General features: G+C 41.9%; 1 protein-coding gene across 5 annotated transcripts in view; it reads left to right on the top strand.

Annotated features, from left to right (window-relative positions):
* The window catches only part of TNIK (TRAF2 and NCK interacting kinase), a 355,562-nt gene that overhangs the window by 315,745 nt on the left and 15,563 nt on the right, over window positions 1-24,254 (top strand). For 4 of the 5 annotated variants that reach the window (XM_084874084.1, XM_084874083.1, XM_084874082.1 and 1 more), the window contains 9 exons: window positions 5,092-5,256; window positions 7,588-7,699; window positions 8,501-8,671; window positions 10,310-10,453; window positions 12,933-13,067; window positions 18,029-18,129; window positions 21,352-21,501; window positions 23,605-23,764; window positions 24,015-24,154. In XM_084874084.1, coding sequence (XP_084730210.1) covers window positions 5,092-5,256; window positions 7,588-7,699; window positions 8,501-8,671; window positions 10,310-10,453; window positions 12,933-13,067; window positions 18,029-18,129; window positions 21,352-21,501; window positions 23,605-23,764; window positions 24,015-24,154 — 1,278 coding nt within the window. The remainder of the gene's footprint in view (window positions 1-5,091; window positions 5,257-7,587; window positions 7,700-8,500; window positions 8,672-10,309; window positions 10,454-12,932; window positions 13,068-18,028; window positions 18,130-21,351; window positions 21,502-23,604; window positions 23,765-24,014; window positions 24,155-24,254) is intronic. The other variant, XM_084874085.1, reaches the window with a different exon arrangement.

The raw sequence follows: 24,254 nt of genomic DNA, 5'->3' as shown, positions 1-24,254 counted from the left end.
ATAGTCACCACCTGTCCTTATGCTCAACAGGACAGTTGGGGAAGCCCTCACAGCAGGCGCTGCTCTCCAAAGGCAGGAGGGGGGAGTGGATCTCACTTGTCTCACTTTTGTAAGAGAGAAAGGAACCCTAGTGTTGAGATGAAGGAAGCCTTTGAAGGAATAAATTGGCAGTATGGCTAAAACTGGGAGAGTAGTGCACAATGCAGCTTGTTAGAATTTTATTTCCCAGCGTTGCAAATTTTTAAGTAAGCTAAATCTGGCCAGCCTGAAATGGAGAGTGAGCCTGGCTGCAGAAGCTGACCGTGGACAGTGCTGGTATATACCATACATCTCCCAGGGTGGTGAAAGGGTCATTTCCACAGGCGTGTGGAGGGCTGCTATCACGATGGCTTGTCACCTGGGAAAACATGAGAAAAAATGTTCTGGAGTGAGTTACTCCCTGACTCCAAATAAAAGGAACCTGATTTCTAACGTGGTTTACAATCTGCTTGAATCTTTAAAGCAGAGTCAGTCCCTTGAAGCAGGTATCTGGAGCCACATTTTCAGCTCAGCTGGCAGCCACATCCGAATGGCTGCCTATTACTGACAGCACTCCAATATGCTCTGGCCACAGTCAGTCACTTTGAAAATAGCGTTCACCAGTATTTTATAAGAATTTGATCTGTTGAGGGCTCCAAAACCTTTTTATCCTCTCAGTTTTTAAACTCTACGGTTCCAAAATGTGAACTTTTAGAAGAGCAAACCTTGAGTTGAAATCCCTTAAAAAGTACATGAATTGCCCTAACTCTGTGGTCGGCAAACTGCGGCTTGCAAGCCACATGTGGCTCTTTGGCCCCTTGAATGTGGCTCTTCCACAAAATACCATGGCCTGGGCGAGTCTATTTTGAAGAAGTAGTGTTAGAAGAAATTTAAGTTTAAAAAATTTGGCTCTCAAAAGAAATTTCAGTCGTTGTACTGTTGACTAATGAGTTTGCCGACCACTGCCCTAACTGGTTTGGCTCAGTGGGTAGAGCAGGAGGCAGCTGATTGATGTTTCTCTCTTATCAATGTTTCAAACTCACTCTCTCTATTCCTCCCTCTCTATAAAAAAAATTAATAAGATATGTTTTTTAAAAGTACATGTATTTTTTTTAAATAAGTGCAAATTAAAGTACGTTGCTGACAATAAATAAGAAAAGGAAAGGAAATAATAAGAACTCAGTTTATAGAGTGCTATTAGTTCAGTCCCTAAGATGAACATCAAGGAGGACTTACTCAGTTCGTCCTTCTTATAGGTGTGGACCTTCTGGAACATTCTCCGCTACCCCTGATCTTGTGGTGCACAAATTTGCCTTGTAGTGCATGCCCCACCTCGGTGCTTCTACTTTCCCTACCCTCTAGCCCACGGGTCCTCAAACTTTTTAAAGTGGGGGCCAGATCACAGTCCCTCAGAGAGCTGGAGGGCCGGACTATATGAACTACTAATTCCTACTGTAACACCTTGGCTGCGCTCACTGCCCAAAAAACCTGGCGGGCAGGATCAGACTTCCCTGGGGGCTGCATGTGGCCCGCGGGCCATAGTTTGAAGACCCCTGCTAGCCCTACCAGGCCTTCCTTTTCTCTAGTCCTGGAACATACCCCCATCCCCAGCTGTCATCTGCCACTTTTGGGGTCCATCTGCTAGAAGAGCTACTCTCCCTTCCCGTCTGCCACCCATTCTTCACCAGCAGCCCCGGGGGGTCTGGCTCAACCTTCCCTTTCTCCTTGAAGCCCTTCCTGGGCCTCCATGGGCCTCTGTTCATAGCACCTTCCTTCCTGACCAGCTGGTGTCTCTCCAGGGTCTATCCACCCCACTGAACCAGAACACTAGCTTATCTTCAAGAAGCCTCTATTGGTTTCAAGTAATAGGAAAAAGAACGCACATAAAACAGTGGGGTAAGTATCAGAGGTGAGGAATAGAGAGTCAGAATATTTCATAGAAGGACACCAAAGGCAGAGAGTGAGTTGGGATCCTATGCAGGGTTGTGCAGATGCTAAGAAGTGATCAGGAGCTCGGCTGGCTGGCATGGCTCAGTGGTAGAACTTCAATCTATGAGCCATGTGCACACCTCTGGCTCTGTCACTATTTCCGCCACATTTCTCCTCTCTCTCTCTCTCTCTCTCTCTCTCTCTCTCTCCCACCTTTCTCTTCCTCCACATGCACCTATTCTCATCTGCCCCACCATTCCCCATTGCAAAATAATCACCACATCCCAGTCCAGCTGGATCTCTCAGGCCCAGTGGTGCATTCCAGCAGCAATCTGCTTGGCTCAGGTGTGCGATCCTGGTCCATTCAGCTATGGCTGAGAGCTGAGCTGCCTTGTACAGCAGCCTCCCAGGGCACCTGGGCTCTGTCAACAGACAGCCTTGGCTCAAACCCTGATTTCACCACTTACAAACCTGTGTCACTTGGGGCAAGTTAATTGAATTTTTTACACTGAAGTTTTGCTCCTGTCATATGGGAAGCTAATGCATGTTGTTCATGTGAGGATATAAACACAAAGTGTTTAGCATGATCCCAGGCGTATGTTTGGAATCTCTTAGTAGGAGTGGTGAGATCATGAAGATCATAGAGATTTGGGGGGGGGGGGGTGTTCTGTTAATAACATCATAGAAGGCAAGGCTGTTGTTTACTTATTTTTATATTCCCAGCAGAGTGCCTGGCACACAGAAAGTATTTCATTCTAAGAAGGTGCTGGTTGAATGAACAAAAGGTTGACATCTCAGAAGTGGAGAGAGATTCGTGGGTCATTGCTGGATTCTTTCAACTTTTCACTGTCAGGGCCATTTCCCCTCCTGAACCTTTCAGGTCTTTGAGAACCAGTTTGTTGCATCCGTTTTTGGCTTGTGGTAGAATGCTCCTGAGAGAAGACAGACTAGAAAACTCTAAAGAAATCATGTGTGATTTATGCTACTGGAAAGTTGGGGAAAATGTTTAAAAAGCATTTCAGTGTTTGAACAAAAATTAGGAAAATGGAAAAGCTGCCCAGTGCACATAAGAGAGACGACAATCAGAGAAATTAGTACGAAATCCCCGAAATGTTATTGAGAAGATGAAATGTGCAGATAAGCTCTGTGGCAAAATGGGACCAGAAATTGCCTCTCTCTGGGACACTTTACAGTCAGGAGCGTGTTGCCAAGAAACATAGAGGGCACGGAAGTCTTCAGTTACTTCTCAAGCTTCCTGGTAACCTCAGTTACATGCACCCCTTCGGGACCTTGGGAGTCTGTTTTATCAGGGCGGGGGGGGGGGGGGGGGGATGCCTCCTTTTCCTTTCCCTTCCAGTCAGAAGCAGATGCAGAGCTATAATTGCAAAAGCAGGGCAAGGGCTGGCTGGCATGGCTCGGTGGTTGAGCTTCAGTCTATGAGCCAGAAGGTCATGGTTCAATTCTCAGTCAGGGCACATGCCCTCGTTGTGGGCTCAATCCTCAATGTGGGGCATGCAGGAGGCAGCTAATTCTCTCATCATTGATGTTTCTATCTCTCTTCCCCTCTCCTTTCCTCTCTGAAATCAATAAATATATTTTTTTAAAACAACAGGACATGTTCTGGAAAGAAGAAGCCTGGCAGGTGTGGTCCAAGAAACAACATGAACCCTTGCCCATGGCAGCCAGCCCCAAACAGGGCAGGGAGGGCCTCGGCCTTGCTCCTGACTGATTCCTGCATGTTCAGCAAAATGCCTCACATTTAGTAGACACTCAAAATTGTTGAGTAAATGAATGAAAGAAAAAACAAGGAAGGGAATCGTACCTTAATCAGATCTGCTCTAAGAGCCCTCAATGACTTAGTCGCATAAATATTAAATTAAATAGCGCAGTACTAGTGAGGCCTATGATGGGGTGGGCACTGGCTTTTAGGGAGCAGAGCTGTCTTTCAATCCTGCATTTTGTCCCTGAGATTTTGGGAAGGAGACTTTGCTTCCCTGGGCAGGGATTTACAATTTGTTAGGTCAAGCAACTCTTGGTAAAAATTTTAGAGCATGCCACAGAATACAGTGTATTTATTTACACATTATACATCTGTCTTACTGTACTATATACACTATAAAATACATTTAAAGGGCATTAATAAGGGGTACCATAAACTGTATTTCAAATGCTTTACTAGTCATGCTGGCTTTTTTTTTTTCCCCCCCTGGGTGCTATCACAGGACACCATGGTTGCTCATTGAGAGATTTGACATTAGTGATAGTGGATGTAAATCCATATTTTCAAATAATCTTTGGATCATCACCATGGCTTCTTGTTTTTTGTTTGTTTGTTTTTTCACCTCCTTTCAGACCTGGTTAGTTAATTATTCAGGTGTGTTTTTCTTTGTGGGTTGTATTTTGGTGTTTGGTTTTTATTTTTTAAGATTTTTAATTGATTTTCAGAGGGAGGGAAAAGGAGATGGAGAAAGAGAAAAACATCCATGTGAGAGCAAAACATCAATCAGCTGCCTCTTGCATACCCTGACCTGGGCTCAAGTCCACAACCTGGGCATGTGCCCTGACCAGGAATCGAACCTACAACCTTGCAGTATTTGGGATGTCTCCCAACCAGCTGAGCCATACCAGCCAGGGCTAATCGTTTGTCGACTTGGTGACTGACAAAGAACCCTGAGTTGGGTATCAGCTCTGCATTTTCTTGGAGTACACACATACCTGGATTATTAGTGTTACCTAATCCCGCTGGTTCTTTTCAGCCGAATTTTAGGGCATGCTATCTGTTTTGTGGGTTTCTGTCATTATAATCTAGTAATATGATCCACAGATTCAGTTACCTGATATGTATACACAAGAACACACCCAAATATTTTCAAGTGCGGGCCCCACTTAGCCCCTCTATCTGCAACATCCCTGCCTTTCCACAGGGAAGGCCTCAGGGTCAAACTATACAATAAATATTAACAAAGCATAACCTCTTTCTTATTTTCTTAGGTATAATAGAAATTTGAGTAGTATCTTCCGCACGCCAGTGGGTCAATTTGGAGACCATTACGCCTGTGCTATGTGAGGGGTGATGTCACTCGGTAGCCTTTGCCTCCTCCTCTAATTACCTCCCCCCCCCCCCCATGTGTTGTGCCCCCTCAGACATCTGGAGAGAAGAAGCGATCTGGCCACAGTGACAGCAATGGCTTTGCCGGCCACATCAACCTCCCGGACCTGGTGCAGCAAAGTCGTTCCCCAGCCGGAACCCCCACCGAGGGCCTGGGACGTGTCTCTACCCTTTCACAGGAAATGGACTCTGGGTCTGAAGTAGGTGCTGGGCAACAGCCACAACAGCTCTGTTCTCCCTCAGGGGTTCTGAAACCCTGCTGTCTTCAAGAATAGGTCTTTGACAGGCTCCCAGAAATGTGTTTGGTTGGTTCCTACTCTACAGCTATTTATACATAGACTCAGATAGAGGAAATCATAGAAGCAGAGCAGTGAAAGTTCTCAGGTACCATAGGGACCAATACCTGATTCTACAAATGAGGCTCATATGGTGAAGAGCCTTGCCCAAGGCCCATAACTGACTTGAGACAGCACTGGGACCAGTATTGGGACCTCCTAGCTGCCAGGCCAGTGATAGCAACTTCAGCCGAGACAGAATCCAAGGCCAATAGTTGAGGTTCATATTTACATTAATTTAGTCAAACTAAGTTTGACTTAAATGAGATGAGGTTGAAATTATTTATTTATGAAAAATAAAAATCAATAAATAGATAACATTCTCTATGTGTTCATTTTTCTAAACTCCAAATTGCATAAGAAAGGGAGGGATGGGATATTATCTTTCCCAGATGGAAAAAGTCCAGGAAAAAAGCCTCAATAAACACAGTGTTTTAGGTAGTACTCATCGATGTCATTGACCAAATTGACCAGTGAGATGAGTTCATAGTGCTTGGTCATATTTCATGAGTAGTCCTGTGAGTCACACTTAGGCCCTTTCCTACTTGTGGTTATCAAGCATGTGCACTGGTGGTTTTATGTCGTCCACACACTAATTTCTTATGAGGCACCTTTTGGATTCTAAAGTTATAGAGTAAATAGGCTTTGTTTGCCTTTAGGAAAAGAACTCAGAAGTATATAGGAAAGGGCAGCAGCCTATTGTAGCATGCAGTGTGGGCAGATTTTTTTTCTGCCAGAACACCTCTGTGGGTACCAAGGAAGACTCCATGGGGTTGGACCCTGGTTCAAATTCTGTCACCATTCTAGCTCTAAATGAGAATATTAGTGCCTGCCCCCACCTCCTTCACAGACTTCTTCTAAAGATCAAAGGAGAGAATGTGTGTGAAAGTACTCTACTTGAGAGGCAGAGTCCAGTCTTGTAGAGGATGAAATGATTTTGATTTTATAAAGTGGAGGGGAAATCTTGAATTAAGTCAGATGGGATCTTTGTGGTTTTCTTCTTATGTGTTTAAGGGTCTTGGGATATTGGTTATATTTTTAAATTAAAAAATAAAAATAATTAAAGGCATTTATTTAAAAAAAAAAAAAAAAACACTAAAGTGCTTCTTGTGTTGAATGCAGCTCTGTTTGGGATATTAAAAGAACGTGAATGTAGTTGAAAGAATAGAGATGACCAACAAAAATGAGGAGATGGTTATTGGAGCTCCTTTTACAATACTCTAATATGGAATATCGTGATGTGAGCCTGATATTTGAGTTCACTGTTCCATAGACTAATTCTTTTTTTTCTTTTTTTTTACATTTGTATTGATTTTTCACAGAGCGGAAGAGAGAGGGATAGTTAGAAACATCGATGAGAGAGAAACATCGACCAGCTGCCTCCTGCACACCCCCATTGGGGATGTGCCCACAACCAAGGTACATACCCTTGACCGAATCGAACCTAGGACCTTTCAGTCCGCAGGCCGATGTTCTATCCACTGAGCAAACCGGTTTCAGCACCCATAGACTAATTCTGACTTCATGTCTTCATGGTGCTTTCCAAGCCCTTAAGACTTATTTTTTAAGTAAGTCCTCAAGGTGCGTAGCCTGCAAACCTAATATCTTCATGAAGTCTCCAAAAAGATATATGAATATAATTATCCTTTTAATAGAAATCTGTCATAGGAAGGAAAAATCTTTAATTCCTGGATGAAATTGTCTCTGCATTAAAGATTTTAAGGGTTCTTGAGCCAACGACTAATCCACCTGCATCAGGAGGCCAGTGTGGAAGGGCCCTAAGTCCCTAAGAGAAAGCCTTTGGTTAACTGTGCTGCAGTGAGAACATGCTTACCTCGTGTATTGCCAACTGTGTTAGTATGTAAGATAGTTGGTCAATATGAGATTGCTTTTACTTCAAGGGAGAGATAAGCTCTGGCACCAGTTATTTTACCAGATATTAAGACACCACATAGGGTCCAAAATTTAATTTGTTCACTGTAACTCTTGAAGTCTGATAATTAGCAAAGGTACAATGGCTAGTGAGTAACCAATAGCAGAAGAAGCTAGAGAGAGAGGCTAGGGGGTTAGAGTGTAAACAGCTGGACAGATAAGAATCTATAATTATTTTGAAGCCCAAGCAAAGTATTGTTAGCATTATTTGTTGCTGCAGTATTTATTTATTTTCTCTTTTTCATCTTCTTGCTTATTGTTTAGTATGGTATGGGGAGCAGCACTAAAGCATCCTTCACCCCCTTTGTGGACCCCAGAGTATATCAGACATCTCCCACCGATGAAGACGAAGAAGATGAAGAATCATCAGCCACGGGTAAGCTAGAAAGCCCCGATGCTTTAGGCTTTCTGCTCTTGCCTGACTAAAAAAAAAACAACAAATTAATCATATAGTTCAATAGTTAAGCCATGTATTCTATAGGCCCTATCTTAAAGGGAAGACTTTTATTTTTAATTATTTTTTTTTAGGATTCCTAAAACAAATTTTGTTCTTTCTTTGCATCTGTCTTTGATTTCTTCTATGTCGCTTTTGGTAGGAACTCAGAGGTATCCAGGGGCCCTAGGAAAAGCTGTTCCTCAGAGATCTCCAAACTTACCACATGTTTCTCAAAAGCAATTTCTGGGTACAATGCTATGCACGCAGTAGACACTTGATAAGTGTGTGTGGAGTTGTGTTGAGCTCTAGGTGTGTGTTTCCCACTGCAAAAGCCTGGCTGCTTTCCACAGAGTCTTGCTTTCTAGACCTCTGTGACTCATTAATCAACAGACTCAACTTAGGCCAATTTGTCAGCTGACAATGTGGAATTTCAAAAAGCAAATCCTCCCTGCATATATGGCAGCGCATGAGGATGATGTATTTAATTTTATGAGTAATCCCTTAAACTACTCAAGTGGTGTCCATAGCCTGTTTGACTAATGGATAAAATATTGCTTCTATGAATGACATACTTTATTCTACTAAAAAAAAATGTAAAATGTGCATACTTCAGAGTTTCTTTGCCTTTGCTTCAATGCACACTAAACAAGAAGAAATCATTGTGTTTTGAAACCCCTTCTCCATAACTCCATGGGTTACTTTTTAAGAAGCCACTGATTTCTCTGATTCTTTTTCTCAAAGCTCTATTTAGTAGCGAACTTCTTAGGCAAGAACAGGCCAAGCTCAATGAAGCCAGAAAGATTTCAGTAGTCAACGTAAATCCAACCAACATCCGGCCCCATAGCGACACACCAGAAATCAGAAAATACAAGAAACGCTTCAACTCAGAGATACTTTGTGCAGCGCTGTGGGGTAAGTTGGTGCTCTTTGCAACTCAGTAATGAGTTGACCCTCAAGCATTTAAAGCCAGGGGATCTTACCATCAGAAGAGCACTGCTGGAATCATGAGCGTTAGAGACCTGAACTGGGTCTATCTTGGCCTCAGGAGACATCAAAAGCAATTTTATATGTGGCACAAACAGATACCCAGGATAATGATGTGAGATTCAGAACCACCTGACATAAGGGATGGACTAGAGCCAACAATAGATCTAGCTACCACTTAATACAACACACACTACGTGCCCAGCACTGTGTGATGTGCCCCACATTCTGTGATCCCTTCAACATCTCACAAGGGGAGTGAAGGCATTACCTCTCTTTCACAGCTGAAAAATGAGTCCAGCATATTTCAGTGAATTGCTAAAGGCCACTCTAGTAATCACAGGATAAAATTTGAAAAGGAAAATAGATAATGAACCTCCCCCTTCAGCTCAAAACATTAACCTGTAGTTCCTGTGAAAAAGATCTGCAGGCTTTAGCTGACCTCAAACTCAGTGTAGGTGTGATGGTCTGTGTTCCTATAAATGCCATGTTCAGATCAGGGAAAGACATGCCTCACCTGTACCCATCTAAAGTACTAGATCGTGTTTGGGGGCCACAATTTTATAAGGACAAAGGCATTTGAGATGTTAGTGGAGAAGAGCGTGAAGCCCAAAAACCATTTCATGGGAAGTGTGATAGGCAGAAGTAAGGCTCTGTCCTCTGGAGAAGAGATAAAAACCAACAAGATAGACATGTTAATATTGACCGTGTACATGAAAGAGCAGGCATTGATGTTCCTCAGAAGATAGACATACAACAAGCAAGGGAAGTTAGAAGGTTACCTGTTCATAAATATAGTCCATGGTGCACTGGACCTCAGTGTTTATTTGAGTGTTGTGTGTTGGGGGTGGGAGGGGCGGTGATTTGCCTAGGGATGAATTTTTAGTATTGTAGCTATCCAGACAGGCTTTCTAATAGGGATTATTGTATGAGAGGAGGGCTGGACTAGATTTAGATGCCTGAGAAGTTCCTTACAGTCATTATCCCTGTGACTCTCAAGCTATTCACACCTTCTCTTGAATTATTTTCTCATTTCCTAACAGGGAGCAGAACCTTAGAGCATACGTTAAGCTGTGGTGTGAGGGGAAGGAAGGGGTTTCCTCCCAGTGGGGTATGGAAATGGGGCACTCTGTTCTTTGTTGAAGGTGGATAGGCTAGAAATCACTGCATGAACAAGGGTGGGAGTGGACCTTGGGGAAGTCTCAAGGTGGGATTTAAAGAGCCAAGAAAGGGTGGGTATTACAGGAAAGGAACAAAGGCAGATTGTGGTGGTGTCACAGCTGTGCCTTAGGCTCCTCTTGAGAAGGACTCTTTATACTAGGTAGTAAATGCCCAGATGCAATAAATGCTGCTACAACTTCATAAATTAAAACTAATTCCATTACCAAAGAGACAGTGATTTAATTACTATGTCAGAGCTTTTACTTTTGCACTCTCGACTACAGTGCCTCCTTGCCCATTAGTTTATATTTACAAAGCACCGTTTCTTAGCTTTTACAGGGACCCCAGATGCAGAAGGTTAAAGCCTGTAAAAAGTCAGTCTTGGGGTGCTTCTTAAATTTGCAGGTGTGAACCTCCTGGTGGGAACTGAAAATGGCCTGATGCTTTTGGACCGAAGCGGGCAAGGCAAAGTCTATAATCTGATCAACCGGAGGCGATTTCAGCAGATGGATGTGCTCGAGGGACTGAATGTCCTCGTGACAATATCAGGTATGTTACTAGGATAACCGAGGCCTCCAGGTCTGCACAGGTGGGGAAGTGATCACCTCGTTCCTGAAGAAACAGTAATTTCTGCCCTTTCCAGCTAACAAGGGACACAATGAATTATAGCAGTATAGTCAGAGTGAGATCACCTGCATTTTGTAGCTCTGGACAGTCTGACCTCCAAAGGTAAATCTCTCTCACCTCGGCTGGAAATCTGAATTAGGCAGGGACATACCACGAAGGCTGTATCATTATGGGCCTTTATCCACTGCCAGGACTCAGCAAGGATGCTTTTAAGATGTCTGCACTCCAGTCATTGCTGTCTACTCTCAGAGGGAGAAGATCAAAACATAGGCTTCTGGGAGTAAGAAATTTTATAAGCAGGAATTTCTGTGGTCTCTCTTCTCACAAGAACTGCTCCAGCTTATAGTCCACTGATGTTTCAGCAAGCACAGCTGGCCCACTGGGTGACTGAGTCTGCAAAGAAATTTGAATGTGGGAACGAACATTCCTGCTAGGCTCTGCAGTTTCCTGATCCCAAAAGAGCTTTACTAAAAAGATGGAGACAGTCCTAGCCTGCTTGGCTCAGTGGATAGAGCATTGACCTGCGGACTGAAGGGTCCAGGTTCAATTCCCAGTCAAAGTCACATATCTCGGTTGCAGGCTTGATTCCCAACACTGGTTGGGCCATGTTCAGGAGGCAGCCAGTTGACATGTCTCTCTCACATCAGTGTTTCTCTCTGCCTCTCCCCTCCCTTCCACTCTCTAAAAATCAATGGAAAAATATCCTTGGGGAAGGGTTAACAAAAAAACAAAAAACAAAAAGATGAAGACAAAAGTGAGGAGATATGGAAAATCTAGCCTGCACCCCTGACCAATCCCTTGGAGTGGGCTCAGACATCCATTGCTTTCATAGCTGCTGGGGTGTTTCCAATGTGCAGCAAAGTTTGAAAAACATGGCTCTACACTCAGCCACCATTTTGCAGAGACAATGCAGTGCTACTGGGTTGAATCTTGAATAAAGTTGAACTCTTCAACTGTACTTCTATTTTGAATAAAATGTCTTTACTTTTAAATGTCTTTCTTTTACCTTTCCACTGAATACTCAGTTTCGTTTCTTTTTATTCTGCCCACATAAGAGTTAACCAAGTAAATTATTCTTCTATAATCATTTGAGTTAAATTCCGTGTAGTCCTTTGTTCTGGTTAATTGCTTTTTTGATTGCTCTACTACCAAATCACATTTAAAACCACACATCTGCCAGTCACCTACCAAAAGTGGAAATGATACCAGAAAAGTCACATTCAGGTTTCATTATGTTGTGAGTGACACATTCCCATTTTTTAAAGTGAAAACATTTTTTCTTCTCATGAGGCGTAGATGGGGAAAGAAAAAGATGAAGATAGGAGCAAAGGATGCTTGAACTGCCTTTGGGTCTGTGTTGGCAGAAAGAGGGAAGAGGTAGCTCTCCCACTCATCCTGGTCAATACATATTCTAGGCTTTTGGCTACAAAGAGGAGCAGTAACTTCACTATGATTTCCTTAATTTAAGTTACAAATGCACTCTCCTGTCAAATCCAGTATGCAATGCTGTAATGAATTGTTTTCTGGTAAATATTATCTCTGTAAAATGTAAAACATCTTTTGATACCTAAGAGAAATCAAAGGAAAATAAATACCCAAGAAGGAAAACTCACAGGCCTAAATTTTATCATACTAAATATTCTTTATTCCAGGATCATTTTACCAAAGGGAACTTGTTTTTTGTTTTTTGTTTTTTTCAAGTACTCATCTCTTTTTCCTTCCCCATTTTTGTGTGGTATTTCTTTCTATGATCTCAGTCCAGTGTTATAGCTCAGACTGCCCTCATTGAACTTATTTCTCTTGTTTCCTTGTAAAATCCCTCTATTTGCTAATTATAAAATAAATCTACTACAGCTGCCATTTTTAAAGTAATAGAGGAGGTAAATAAGAAGCTCTCTATTCACATATGCTGTTAGGTTAGCAGGTGAAGGAATGGAAGTCACACATAAGTATGATAAAATGTCCAGTTGTCAGAATTCCTTCGTATAATTAGATCTAGACTATTCTGGAACTTTGGTTAACCATTCTGTTACACAATTAGGTCTTACTGCTATCAGCAGACACTACCCTTTGCTTCAAGAAGAGAAGGTGTAAGAGCAGCATGCTCAAATAAAAATAAAAATAAACGACCTGAAGGCAAAGACAAATTATAAAATGGTTACTTGTTCAAAACAATTGGGGTTGTTTCAATCATAAGTTTTGGCAGAGGCACACATACTTTGATAGTGCTGGAGACACTGGCTATTGTGCCTTTATACAAACACACACACACACACACACACACACACACACACACACAATTGTAAATGAAAATAAATGACTAAAATAAAATGGAGATGGGAAGGGTTAAGAGAAAAAGCTATCACAGGGGTTTGGAATTAAAACTCCATTATTTCAACAGGAAAGAAGAATAAGCTACGAGTTTACTATCTTTCATGGCTAAGAAACAGAATACTACACAATGACCCGGAAGTGGAAAAGAAACAAGGCTGGATCACTGTTGGGGACTTGGAAGGCTGTATACATTACAAAGTTGGTAAGTCTCAAAGCGTGGAACTGTTTTGTGCTCAATCTGAATTATTCTGTTAAGTTTCTTTTTTTTTTTTTCTATCAGAAATTGATGCATTTATGACCAAGTTAAGATGTTGTTGAAACCTTAAGTACACTTCCATTATTTCCAAACAAAAAAAGCCAGGTGGGTGAGGTTTAAAGAGTACATTCAGAATAAAGCCCCAGGCTCCAGTTTAAGCATTTATAGCCACTCCTGCCTATTAAAATGACAGTGAAGAAATATAAATGTCATAAACCCACAGGGACAAATGGACCAGGAGGAGAGAAACCAACAAATGAGATGTCAACAAAATTGAACAAGAGTAGCTGGATGATTAAAAACAAACTTAGCCAAACAGGAAATGCTGAATTTTAAGTTTTCAGTGAATAAATTTATCAAAATCACTCCAGTCACTTAACAGAACCCAGGCAGACCCAGGACCTGAGGCCCCAGGTGGGAGCATAAAGTCAAATTGAAAACAGAAGGATTGTTGAAAAGTTGATGAGTAACACGTCCTTATAGTAGAAGTCAGTCAGGCAGCTGCCCGGCTCCCAATCGAAATAGAAGTGTGGGTGGGTGGGAAGAAATCAACCAGAGAACTTGTATGCATATGCATAACCAATGGACTCATGCAATAGGGTAGTGGGGACAGGTTATAAGAAGTCAGTGGAAGAAAAGGGGGGACATATGTAATACTTTCAACAATAAAGATTAAAAAAAAAAAGAAAGAAAGAAAGAAAGAAATAGAAGATGAAAGGTTGGCACAGCCGATCTGATGATAGGAAATACTAAATTGTAAGGACACACACACCTCCATCCCGTTTAGCTCCCAAAATGTCGGTCCCAAGCAAGAGATTCAAAGATTCATCTTTGGAGAAACTAAATGGCCAGAAAGAAAAGCTGTTCAGGCATTAGTAGATGAAATGCCTGAACAAAGCTTGCTGCTTAACATCTTAAAGCGAAGCCCAGTGGTTGATAAGCCCACATATCAGAAATGGAGAAATCCACTGCTAGGCAGGAAACTTAGAAAGGGATTTAGAAGGAACAGGATAATGAGGAGTGGAAAAAAATTTTAAAGAAAGGATAACTTCAGAAAGATTATAAAAGCTTTTTCATAAAAGAAGAATAAAGGCTATTTAAAATTGTGGAGCAGGGTTGGGAAAAGCCATTCAGAAAACTAGAAAAAAATCTTAGAAATTAAAATGTGTTGGCTGGAATAAAAAATGTAATAAAAATGTTGGAAGATAAAAATCTCTTAGAAAGTAAAACAAAAAAAGGAGAGATGGAGAGGGGGAAGTTGAAAATAAAAAGTGGCTCAAAATCTCAGTAACATGAGTTTTAGAAAGAAAAAAAAAGAGAAATAAGAAATAGAAGAGGAAAGTATGAAAGAAAGAATATAAGAAACACTTTTTATAACTAAAGCCTTGAAATCACAGAAAGGTTTCACTGAGTACCCAGAAGAATCGATTAAAAAAAAAAAAAAAAAAAAAAAAAAAAAAAAAAAAAAAGATTCACCTCAAGATGTTTCAACATGATATTTCAGTATCTAGGAAATGAGAAGCTCCTTAAAGTTTCCAGATCATAACTAAATAAATAAACAGTTTACTCATAATAGACCCAGACTCCGGTGGCCTGGGACTTATCAGCAATACTAGAAAATTGGAAGACAATGGATCTAGGCTTCATAATTCTGAGGGAAAGGTTATTTTCACCTCATCTTTATAATCCATCTGAATTCACCAGAGCTCTCCAGAGAAACAAAACCAATAGGATACATGTATGTGTGTGTCTGTCAGTTCAAGCAAAAGGTTCCAGAAGAGGTGAGTTCAAGAAAAAAATAAAATTTTACTAATGGATTACCTGTCATGTTTGACTATTGAAGGCAGTTACAGTTCTAAAAGAAGGCTTACACATACTTAGTGATACATAGAAAATAAAGACATGAAAACATGAGGGAAAACAAGAAAGCAAACATAATTATGGTATGCTATGCACTCATCTGTGAACAATAATAATTTGAACACAGAATAGTGATTTAACAAAAAATTACAAATGTCACTATATTGAATGGAGAAGAAGAAATTTGTATCTTTAAGAGCAAAACTAGAGAGGATATAGTTAGAAGAAACTAAATCCTTTCCATACTACAAAGTCAGTAGATAATATGCACAACTGAAAAAAAAAATCAATAAATAACATTGTAAATATTTTATTTAGAAATAAATTACTAAAGTAATAGGTGAAAGTATATTAAAGTCAGAATGTGTAAACAGAAGGGACATGCTTCAAAAAAAGAGCTCAAAAAAATAAAAAGAGCTCAAAGAACATGAATTTGGTATTATTCTGGGATGTCCAATTTCTTTAGAACACAGAATATTCTATTCAAAATTGCATTGAAAAAAATGACCGCCGTATGTACTATTTTAGTCTATTCAGGCTGCTATAACCGAATACCACAGGCTGGATGACTTATAAGCAACTAGAGGCCCTATGTACAAAATTCATGCAAGAATAGGCCTTCCTCCCCCACTGCCAGCACCAGCTTTCCTCTGGCAATGGGACCTGGCTTCCCTTTAGCACCTCAGACCCAGGCTTCCCTCCTGCCATCAGCAGGCACCTGGGACCCAGGCTTCCCTCCCAGTCCCAGCTTTTTCCAGAAGGTCATCCGGAAGGACATCCAGAATGTCATTTGGCTGTCTGGTCTAATTAGCATATTATGCTTTTATTATTACAGACTAGAGGCCCAGTGCACAAAATTCATGAACGGGGGCGAGGGGCGCAGGGGAATGGGGGTGGGGGGGTGTTCCCCTCAGCCCAGACTGCACCTCTCCAATATGGGATCCCCCTCACAATCCAGGACCACTGGCTCCAAACTGCTCACCTGACTGCTGGCCTGGTTGCCCTTACTGTCCCCCCTGCCAGCCTGGTCATTCCTCACTGCCCTCCTCTGCCAGCCTGGTCACCCATTACTGTGCCCCCCCTGCTGGCCTGGTCACCCCATGCAGCCTGCTGTTCGGTCATTTGGTCACCCCTCACTAACCCCCCCTGCCAGCCTGGTTGCCCCACACAGCATGCTGCTCAGTCATTTGGTTGCCCCTTACTAACCCCCCCTGACAGTCTGGTTGCCCCACACAGCCTGTTTGGTAATCCATTCGGTTTTTATTATTATAGATTATTATAAATAGGAATTTATTTCTCACAGTTCTGGAGGCTGGGAATCCCATCAAGACCAAGGTACTGGCCGATGCACTGTTTGCTGAGGACTCGCTTCCTGCTTTAGAGACAGCTGTCTTGTTGCTACAACCTCACATACCATAAGGGCAGAGGGATCTTTCTAGGTTCTCTTTTATAAGAGCACTAGTTCCTTACACATTTCTAATAATTGAAATTCCAATGTGGATAATAAGCAAATGGAAGCCTTTATGTCTCTACCCATTTGCTAATTTTTCTACCAGCTCTCCCCTGCTTGCTTACATGTGAATGAACATAAAAGCTAGGCAAGGAAACATCAAGGGATAGTATGTATATTCTTATTATAATGTATAGTTTACATCTGGACCTATTGGTTAAAGACAATCCTAACCGGGTCTGGTGCGGCCAGGCCCAGAGCAGCGGCTGCCAGGCTGGGAGCGGCCAGGCCCGGAGCAGCCGGGTCGGGTGCGGCCAGGCCCGGAGCAGCAGCTGCCAGGCTGGGAGCGGCCAGGCCCAGAGCGGCCAGGCCCGGAGCAGCAGCAGCCAAGTCCAGAGCAACTAGGTCGGGAGCGGCAGTGACCAGACCTGGAGCAGCTGGTTGTGGAATGAACCAGAGCAACAGAGGCCAGGCCCGGAGCAGCCAGGCGCGGAACAGCTCGCTCCTCGCCTGCCCCTGCCCCACAGCTGCCTCTCAGACATGGCTGGAAACTTTTGTGGGAACTTGAGGGTCTGCTGAATCAAGTGATGAAGGCTTAGATCTGGATGTGTTGAGTTAGTATAGGGCTGGGGTGTTGATCTGTGAGTACCTTGGGTGGGGCCTGGATAAGGCTGGTTGACCTATTTGGAAATGTCTTTTGTGTGAAGTGTATCATTGGGCATGTGGAGGTATTATTGATATGAGAAAATGCTAAGTAACTGATTTACTATCTGAAAAGGGATTTACTATCGGGGAAAGGGAGGGAGGAAGAGACTGAACATAAACTGTGCACCTATGGATGAGGACAATGGGGGATGGGGAGGGGACGGAGGGTGGGGTGGGAACCTGGTGGAGGGGGGAAGAAATGAGGAACCTTTGTAATAATATGAACAATAAAGATTGATTAAAAATAAATAAATAAATAAATAAATAAATAAATAAATAAATAAAGACAATCCTAAGCCAGTTACATCCTTAGATGAAGAAAAGAGTGTTCAGTATAAAACAGAAGACCCCAAGTATTGTGCAAACCAGATACACAAAAGGAAGTTAAATCTGTCTCTCTAAGAAAATCCTACACCAATATCATCACCCTCAATTGTCGTTTTATATATACAGGATGAAGCAAAAGCAGGTGTATAGTTGTTAATATGTGAAACATGATTTATTCTTGTATTATTACTTATTGATTTTTTTAATATATTTTATTGATTTATTACAGAGAGGAAGGGAAAGAGATAGAGAGCTAGAAACGTCGATGAGAGAGAAACATCGACCAGCTGCCTCTTGCACACCCCCTACTGGGGATGTGCCCGCAACCAATGTACATGCCCTTGTCCGGAATCGAACCTGGGACCTTTCAGTCTGCAGACCGATGCTCTACCACTGAGCCAAACCGGCTTCGGCTACTCATTGATTATTGTATTATTTTCCAAACAGACAACTATAACCCTACTTTTGCCTCACCCTGTATATTTGCATATTATGTTTACACATTCATTAATACAAAAACTTGAATAAATTGATATGCTTTTTAATTTATAATTTTCTATTACAGTTAAATATGAAAGGATCAAATTTTTGGTGATTGCCTTAAAGAATGCCGTGGAGATATATGCTTGGGCTCCCAAACCATATCATAAGTTCATGGCATTTAAGGTAAGCAGGCATGTGATTACCTAAAAAGTGCTTGTTTTGTTTTTTATTTTAGGTTCCTACCACTTAACAAAGTGCTCTGTTTTGCACCTAGACTAATATAATATTCCTATATGTAATAAACCTCTTTTAAAAGTCTAGAAACTCTTAGATTTATTATTCTGAAAGTAAAGACTAAGGAGTAATAAATGCTATAAAATTAGTCAAATTAAAATTTGGATACTCACTCCTCCATTCAGGTCTATGAATCACCATCTCCAAGTGGCATTTAATATGGAATGGTTCCCCGGGCAAATCTTTAATTGTGGTATTAGGCAAGGAGATTCTTTATACAGCCACCTAACTAGGGCACTCTGATATCTCATCTCAAAAAGGCAGACCAACAGCAGCTCTGCATTTTAAGGTTGAACTGAGTCTCTAAATCTTACAATCTTCATAAGCCTTGTGGGGTAAAGTCCCTAAAACTCACTTGATGCTCCATATTTCCAATTTCTCTAAAATGAAAACTGAACTTAGTCACATCTGAAAATAATCTAGCTTCTTTACATTCTTTAATTTCAATGGCTTTTTTTTCACCTTGTCTGAGTCTCTACCCACCATGGATAGACTAATCAACAAGAATAGAATAGGGATATGCTAGTCCTATTGCCCTAGATCATGAAAACTGACCCCCAAATGCCAGAAGGGCCAGTACTTGTGGGCACTCCGATGTTTTCAGAGCTGCATAGTCTGTCCACAGCCAATGTAAATTTCCTTCTGTTCATTCTCTCTCTCTTGCTGCCTCTGTCTCTTTCTTTATATCTCAGAGGTTCTCACTTTTTCCCCAACTTTTGGCCATTATTCCTTTTGACCCTTTCTGTATACTTACTTCCCACATATGCCATGTGAGGGCAGAAGCTGCCTTGGGAACGCTATGAGCCCATCTTCAGGGCAGAATCACCCACTTTTTTTTTTATTCCCTTAGTGTTAGGGGCTCATTTGTGATATGCACAAGAAGATAGATGCATCAATGGAAATGGGCACCCCTCCATAACCCCACTTTTATACAGAGAAATTTTTGGAATGCATTAGGTTAGTAATAACACTTAAGGGGTCACTCCTAAAAGCTAAAGTGGTACTACTGTTCTGCCAAAATCTCTCACTGCAAGAGCTTTTCAATCAAGATCCCATTCCAGTTCTGAAGTTGCTGCCATCATTTTACTGGCCAATGTGCATGAGAGAGTGTGAAATGCTTTGTTCAGCAGATCACACCAGGCATGGAAAGAGGGAAGAGCAAAGGCAAGGAAGGACTTGGAAAAAAAGATTGGCGATGGCAGGAGTCTGAGCCCTCCCACTGGACAAGGATACCAGGCTAAGGTCTCCCATCCTGTGAGGACGTTAGCAGTGGATAAGGAGAGGAGTCTGTTAGCAGGCAGTGGCATTATAGCAAGGCACTTGGGGTTTCACAAATTCTCTCCCAGACTTCAAGACCCAATAAAGGTAACAGGTGGCAAAGGGAACAGAAGCACACTTGATGGACAGCTAGTTGTGGTGTTAGCTGTGATTCAAACAAGTAGAACCTACATTAACTTAGCTGGAGCTCTCCTTTTTCCTTTATAGTTAAACCCAACTAGCCAAGTAAGCATAGTTCTCTGAAGATTCATCCACGTTGTTGTATGTGTCAGTAGTTGATTCCTTACTAGAGGCCCGGTGCATGAAATTTATGCACTGGGGAGGAGTGGTCCCCCAGCCTGGCGTGTGCCCTCTCACAGTGCAGGAGCCCCAAAGAGATAGGTGCCACCCACCCATTTGGGGCTCCTCGATGGATTGCCCCAAAGAGATAGGCTGCAGCCTTGGGACCCATCTCCACGCCGCACATGAAGTGTCAAGCCCCCACTCACCCGCACATGCCCACTGCACACGCAGCCTCCTGGTGATCGCTCGTTATGGCATAAGAACATCACAATCACATAGGCTTTTATTAATAGGACTAGTGACCTAGTGCATGAAATTCGTGCACAGGGTGGGGAGGGGTGTCCTTTAGCTCAGCCTACACCCTGTCCAATCTGGGACCCCTCAGAGGATGTCCGACTCTGGTTGTCAGACATCCCTCTCACAGGCCGGGACCACTAGCTCCTAACCGATCACCTGCCTGATCACCCCTAACCACTCTGCCTGCCGACCTGCTCACCCTCACTGCCTCCTGCCAGCCTTCTTGCCCCCAACTGCTCCCCCTTGCTGGCCTGATCACCCCCAACTGCTCCCCCCTGCTGGCCTGATCGCCCCTAATCTCCTCTGCCTCAACCCCACCATCATGGCTTTGTCCAGAAGGTCTCCGAAAGGCCTCCCAGTCTAGTTAGCATAATTACTCTTTTATTAGTATAGATTAGTATAGATTATTGCTGAATAGTAGTTCATAGTATGGATACACCACAATTTGTTTAACCATTTTTTAAATATATTTTATTGATTTTGTATAGAGATGAAAGGAGAGAGATAGTTAGAAACATCGATGAGAGAGAGGCATCAATAAGCTGCCTCTTGCACACCCCCTACTGGGGATATGCCCGCAACCAAGGTACATGCCCTTGACCAGAATCGAACCCGGGACCTTTCAGTCCCCAAGCCGACGCTCTATCCATTGAGCCAAACTGGTTTCGGCTGTTTAACCATTTTTTTCTGCCAAAGGATGACAAGTGAATTTCTTTCTAGTTTGGAGGATTTATTCATATAAAGCTGCTATAAACATTCATGTGAAAAAAAATGAGTCTTGAGTTTTGTGATGTTCTACCTCTACCTTTCCATTAATCCTGAATAGGCTCAGCATAGAGCTGACCTGGTGGCCCGCCCCAGAATGTCTCTGAAAAGGTGGCAGCCAATGTTAGCCTGTCTGTCACGTTGGAAGGAGAGGGGCCAGAGAGGTGATTGGACCTTCTCCTGAGGGAAAAGGCCAGAAATAAACCGGAAAGAACAGCAGTTTTAACATATGATGACGGTGTCAAAAATGACAACTGTAAACTACTTCTCTTCCCTGGGAGACAAGGGGTGGAGAAAGGGTCACAAATGGATGCTAGACCCTTCTTCCTGTATCCAGAATATGAATAGACTTAAAATGGAAAGAGAAATTTTCTGGTGTTTCTGTTTAAGAAAGTTAGGTATTAAATGCCACCAGGCAATGGCTAAAGGAAAAAATTATTAAGATAGCCTGTTTGGATGACGTGTACACTCATGGTGTGATTTTTAAAGTCTTTTTCAGATCTCCAGCACAAGCCACTGCTTGTGGATCTCACAGTAGAAGAAGGTCAAAGATTAAAGGTTATTTTCGGTTCACACACTGGTTTCCATGTAATTGATGTTGATTCAGGAAACTCTTATGATATCTACATACCATCTCATGTAAGTTTCTGGAAGCCTACTGTTATGGTTCTCTGTGCAACAACCTGCATGTAGAAACGTTGTACATTTTTAATAGAAGTCATGCCATTACTGGTCAATAAAGCGGATGGACTTTTGACCTTCACTAAATAGACAATGCTTTTAATAAATCAAACAAGTAAATTTAATGTTTATGACTGCTTAAAACTGAGTAACACATAATAGCAATTCTTTGCCATTTACTGGATAGGTTGTCTCATTGAACTTCAGATTAAAATACATATGGTGTTTTTCCTTCAAGGGCATAAATTCTGTTCTTTAAGCAGGTGTTCCATAGATTAGTTCCTATTTTCAGGTTTTAAAGAGAGATTGGTTCATTCATTTCATGTAAGAGAAGGCCAATAGCCCTTTTTCTGCCATTTTTGTTTCTCTTTTCAATTCCATAGTTCATGTAGTGGAATCTGACACCCTGGCTTAGCCTGTATTTACTTTGCAGTTATGGACACATTAGGCAATCTCTCCAACCCTCAGCTTTCACAACTCAAAAATGGGGATAAAAAATCCTATCTTATATGGTTTTCATCATATTAAATGAGGTAATACACTCAAAGTAGCTGGTACAGGGCCCTGCAAATTATAGTATTAACATTACTATGCTGACACATTGCCTAAAACACATCTCCTAATTTTATTTTTAAATTATTTTTTATTTTTCGGTTACATTGACATTCAGTATTATCTTAGTTTCAGGTGTACGGCATAGTGGTGAGACATTTAAATAACTTATGAAGTGATCCCCCAGAAAGTCAGTACCCGCCTGGCACAACACAAAGTTATTAAAGTATTATTAACTATATTCTCTATGCTGTACTGGACTTCCCCATGACTGTTTTATACCTGCCAATTTGTACTTCTTAACCCCTTCACCTTTTTCACCCAAATGCTGCATGTGGTTTTGCATAGTGGTATTGGCTTAGTGTAAATTGTGGTTTCTTCATGTAATTCCAAGGCTAACTATTTGGAAAATCTGAAGCCTAATCTGTTGCTGATTTGTATTTTGAGAGTTTAAAGATTTTTTACTCCAAAGAAATATAATTAGGGGGGAAAAAAGTTGTTTTAGTATATTATACACACACACATATACACATTCATGTCATTCATTGCTGCATTACAGCTTCGCCTCGTGTGTGTGTGTTTGTGTGTGTGTGTGTGTGTGTGTGTGTGTGTGTGCGCGCGCCCGCGTGCGTGCGAGAGAGAGAGAGAGAGAGAGAGAGAGAGAGAGAGAGAGAGAGAGAGAGAGAGAGAGAGAGAGAGAGACATCCCAGGATCAGAGTTCTGGGGCATCACCATGGTCATTGTTGATCCTCCCATTCCTACCCACTAAGCAGCTATTGAACTACATAACATCCCCAACTTGGGGATCACAGCAGCACCACTTCTCTTCTCCTAGAACAAGTCAATCTACACTTATTTCAATAGTGATATTTTTGTAATGAGTGATAACTTTAGATTTTTTTCTAAGCAAACCACTAATTTTTATTATTCAGTTATCTAGGCATCCAGTTTAACAATCTGTGCTATCTGCCCATAGCCTATTTGGTGGGAATCTGTTTCGGTCCCACCTTTTGGCCCCAATTAGGCTCTTCTCCATCAAATGCAGCTTCTCCCTGTCTTTTTTGGAAGTAGATGGAAAACGTGATTTTCAATATCTATAAGGCATGTGCTCAAGTCCCAATTCCACCACCACATATCAGTGCAGCTTTGATCCAGTTGGATAATCCCTGAAATGCAGTTGCCTCATTTATTGACAAAAGATATCTCCCAGGGGGACTTGTTCTGAGGACTAGAAATTGTATCGGTAAAGGGCCCCGTGTTTGGCGCACAGTAGGTGCTCCAGAGTTGTTATTTCAGGACCAGGTAAAATTGGATTCTCCACCAAGTGCCTAGGTGTGTGTTTACCAGAGTATGTGACAGGTGGGTGGTTCAATTAAGCAAGTCAAAGTGTCAGTCTCTAGAATGAAAATGGGGGGGGGGACCCTCATTTTTGCAATTCTTAATGATTAGTAGTCAAGACGTTGCCTTGTCTTTAAAAAGAATAATGCCTGACCTTTCTTTGTCTTCTAGATTCAGGGCAATATCACTCCTCATGCCATTGTCATCTTGCCTAAAACAGATGGGATGGAAATGCTTGTTTGCTATGAGGATGAGGGGGTGTATGTGAACACCTATGGCCGGATAACTAAGGATGTGGTGCTCCAATGGGGAGAAATGCCCACGTCCGTGGGTAGGTTAACCATTCCTTATCTCCTTCAGCAGTTACACCCCCCAAATGAAACGAAAATCAAGAAATGTGAAACAACCATTTGATTCCACACACAAAAAAAAAAAAAAGTCTGTGAATAACACTTTGTAAAACTTGCTTTGTCTGTTTATCTCAAGTCGTTTGTCATTTTTGTGGTTAAGATGTGAACAGATGCTGTGAGTTATTGCCCATCTAATGTTTTTAATGCAGTTTTGGAAATTCCTTTTGACAGCCTACATTCATTCCAATCAGATAATGGGCTGGGGCGAGAAAGCTATTGAGATCCGGTCAGTGGAAACAGGACATTTGGATGGAGTATTTATGCATAAGCGAGCTCAAAGGTTAAAGTTTCTATGTGAAAGAAATGATAAGGTAAATCCGTTTCAACATTTGCATTAGTGTTTGCATTTTAAGAGACCACCAGGTACCTGTGAAACCTTCATTTTCCTTTATACTGATTTGAATCACATCT

This window comes from Pipistrellus hanaki (assembly GCF_964339955.1).
Source record: "Pipistrellus hanaki genome assembly, chromosome: 2".
NCBI classification, from domain to species: domain Eukaryota; kingdom Metazoa; phylum Chordata; class Mammalia; order Chiroptera; family Vespertilionidae; genus Pipistrellus; species Pipistrellus hanaki.
Note: the sequence above shows the minus strand (reverse complement) of the source record. Positions and strands in the feature narration are given on the sequence as shown.